At 42.6% G+C, this 3520-nt stretch overlaps 1 protein-coding gene across 1 annotated transcript; it reads right to left on the minus strand.

Moving 5' to 3' along the window:
- Positions 1-467: 467 nt before the first annotated feature.
- On the minus strand, positions 468-1412 carry LOC138301793 (olfactory receptor 1G1-like). The gene has a single exon (XM_069242296.1). It carries the CDS (start codon positions 1410-1412, stop codon positions 468-470), a length of 945 nt encoding a protein of 314 aa, XP_069098397.1.
- Positions 1413-3520: the final 2108 nt, after the last annotated feature.

Consider the following 3520-nt stretch of genomic DNA (forward strand, 5'->3'; position numbering starts at 1 on the left):
TTAGCGCCGTTTTGCGTCAAAAAGCGGCGCAAATGCGGCGCTAAAAAAAGTATAAATACGGGCCTCAGAGTTTCTGTTCACTTATCCAAACTGTTGCCAAGGATCTGCGTTCACGCTGTGAGTGAAGTTGTAAATATGACCGACTTTTTCAACAGGTGGCTGAAGCAATGCGACGTGATTAGTTATGTTTCATGTTGTGGTGAATGGTTGGACACTCTACAACGTGCATCTCTCACACATGGCGCAGGTTCAAAATGAGTGATGTCCTTTCCAGTGGATGTTTACATGTATATAGTGCAGAACAATGTGTGCATCTAGGGTCGAGTAGTGAGCCATGTGCATTCTAATGGAAGCTTTATATAGGGTGTACACATTCTAGTGAGATTAGTATAATTCATATTTCCTCAGTGCAACAGAAATTTATATTGTAGTGCATGAGCATCTTGTGTTGGTGATTCAATGTACTTCTATATTCGTTGAAAAAAGAGTTGTCTTTTCAATAATCTTTGCATAGCCTCTTTCACTTTTTTGTTACGTAAACTGTAAATAAAAGGATTTACCAATGGGGTGACAACGGTATACATCACCGACACCACCTTGTCCTTCTGAAGTGAATAGGTTGATGCTGGTCGAATATAACTGAAAATAATGGTCCCGTAGTATAAACTAACCACAATGAGATGAGAAGAGCAGGTGGAAAAAGTGCAACGTCTCCCTTCGTTGGAGTGGATTCTCAGGATGGTAGAAATTATTGATATGTAGGAGATCACAATGGTCAAGATGGAGGCCATGGCCATCATTGTTGCTTCAGTTAAGATCAATAGCTCGTTGGTAGAAGTGTCGGAGCAGGAAAGCTTCAGCATTGCTGGTATGTCACAGAAAAAGTTCTCAATGAAGTTAGGTCCACAGAACAACAACAATGAAATCATCACACTGTGCAGCAAGGAATTTAGAAAACCTGTGGTCCAGGAGCCCACTGCAAGTAGGATATTGGCTCTCATGTTCATCACCAGGACATAATGAAATGGTTTACATATTGCAACATATCTGTCATAAGCCATGACCCCAAGTAAGTAGCTCTCTATGCATAAAAACGCTACAAAGAAGTACAGTTGTGTGATGCAATTACTGAAAGAAATGGATCTCTCCTTTGACATGATGTTTACCAGCATTTTGGGGGCAGTGACCGAAGTGAGGCACATGTCTGCCAATGACAGGTGGCAGATGAAGAAATACATGGGGCTGTGGAGCTCTGACTCAGTGGTGATGGCCGCAATGATGATGGCATTACCTAATATTGCAATAGAGTACATTATCAGGAAAATAATGAACAATGGAAGCTGATGGTCTGGGTTTTCTGAAAGTCCCAGAAGGACAAATTCCGTCACCAAAGTCAGGTTTCCGTTCTCCATTCTTATCAATGAAACTGTCTTAACAAATGGCGGCTGAAACTAATATTGAAAGTATTAATGAAGGTAGCAAATTTCTGTACAGCCCTGTCTACACCTAACAATGTCACAATTTTACCAGCCCCACCAGATCCCACCAGCACTTGTACAAAAAGAAGCAAGCAATTCTGAGAGACCAGTATCACACCCTAAACCATCGAGGTTTCATGAAGACATTTTAATAATTCATGTAGTGTAAACATTGCAAGATTTACCTTCGAATTCTGACTCTTCATTTTGATTCTGGGAAAGTTGTGCCGTCATATTTGTTCCCTAAAATAAATATTCCCTAATTAACACGTTATAATCTAACATCGTCCTCTAAGGAGGACCTTCATTTGTCTCCATATGTTTCTGTGGTGAGATGACTTAAATGTGCTAAAAATTCATAACATCGGACACTGGACCCAACCAAGGAGGCAAAGTTGTCCATGTTGTTTTCCCCCCCGACTATGTGTAAGGTTATAGTTCAGAAAATGTCAACCACTGTCAAAACCCACCAGTGCTGGAACAAAAGTAACTACCTGCAGAGATATTAGTAGGACCAGGTACACACTGGGTGTGAAGCTTTCTGTTTTCGGAGTTCTTATTTTACTGGATAGTTGATCCCTATCACCGTCTGAATCCCACAGTGTGGTGCTCACCTAGTCAAAGGGGAAATATGGTGCACTCAGTTGCAGATGGAGAGAACTATACCTAGGGTCGCTGACCGTTGCCCTAGAGGTTAGCATGGTGTAGCCTATGCAGTTTTATCTGTGCTTGTGTGTGTTGTTTGTTTCTGTGAAATGACACAGGCTTATGCCCGTTGAAAGTTAAGTTCTAACAGTATCATCTCATATAAGAGAGATGCTCTAATAGCCTTAAAGCCTACCTCTCGGTTTTTGGCCCTTTGATACCTCGCATATTCCCACCGATACTAGCTTGCCATCTAAAACGGTGCCCTAAGCGCTGGAGAAAATTGTTTCAAGTGCTCATTGTTTAATAAATTCACCTAACATGAGCGCTTATAAAATGCATTGTAAGTAATGCCAGATCTCTTCTTAAACACAATATAGAAATCCATGATGTCTAGTTGAAACTCGACATAGGTTTTATTACTTAAGCTTGGCTAAAAGATTATTGAAACCCAGGCATAAACCTGACCTTACCCCAGCTGACAAAATTCTCAGACAACACCACTTGCACAGAAAACGTGGTGGACCACCAGTTATTTTCAGCAATTCTCTTTCTTGGTCTCTTACTTGCGTGTCTTACTTGAATTCTCTTAGTAGAGACTCCATCCTTAATGGAGGTTGCGCTTATGTACCTGCCCCTTACTATGTCACAGAAGTATATGCCTAGATTGCTACTGGTATACAGGCCTCCTGCCCATAACAGCAATGTGTACCAGTCTTCCTGGAGCTTATCACTGCTTTCTGCTGTAACACCAAATCATTCATTGCATTGTGATTGTATGTGTGCTCCGTTTGTGTGGTCAGAGCACTAAGCTGGACCCGTCACTCTTCCTTAAGTGACGGATCAGCTCTCCCACAAGCCCACCTCCCAGAAGACACTAGTGCCAAAGAATCCATTGACAAAGTAAAACAAGCCCTCACTATGTGCCCTCCTTGATCCAGAGTTTTAAACCACCACACTCCTACCCATAATAAGTGGCTTTCACAAGCTTTAGAAACTTTCTTTCCACATGAAGTTTTTAAGCAGGTGCGTGGGCCTCAGTGCCTTGGTTCGGACCGTTCCTTAAAGAATTCAAGCAAAACTGTAAGGGCCATATTTATACTTTTCGACGCACAACTGCGCCAACGCAGTTGTGCGTCAAAAAATCTAACGCCGGCTAACGCCATTCTGAAGCGCCATGCGGGCGCCGTATTTATTCAATGACGTTAGCCGGCATTAGCCGGCGGAGCTGCATGGTGTGCGTTAAAAAAAATGACGTACACCAGGCAGCGCCGGCGTAGGGGAATATGGAGCTTGGGCGTCAAAAAATGGGGCAAGTCAGGCTGAGGCAAAATTTTCGCCTCAACCCGATTTGCGCCATTTCTTTTGACTCCCAACCCCCATTAAAATGACTCCTG

This window comes from Pleurodeles waltl, chromosome 6 (assembly GCF_031143425.1).
Source record: "Pleurodeles waltl isolate 20211129_DDA chromosome 6, aPleWal1.hap1.20221129, whole genome shotgun sequence".
In the NCBI taxonomy this organism is placed as follows: domain Eukaryota; kingdom Metazoa; phylum Chordata; class Amphibia; order Caudata; family Salamandridae; genus Pleurodeles; species Pleurodeles waltl.

Coding starts and splice junctions, on each gene's coding strand:
- LOC138301793 (XM_069242296.1), bottom strand. CDS start 1,412: ATGGAGAACGGAAACCTGACTTTGGTGACGGAATTTGTCCTTCTGGGA.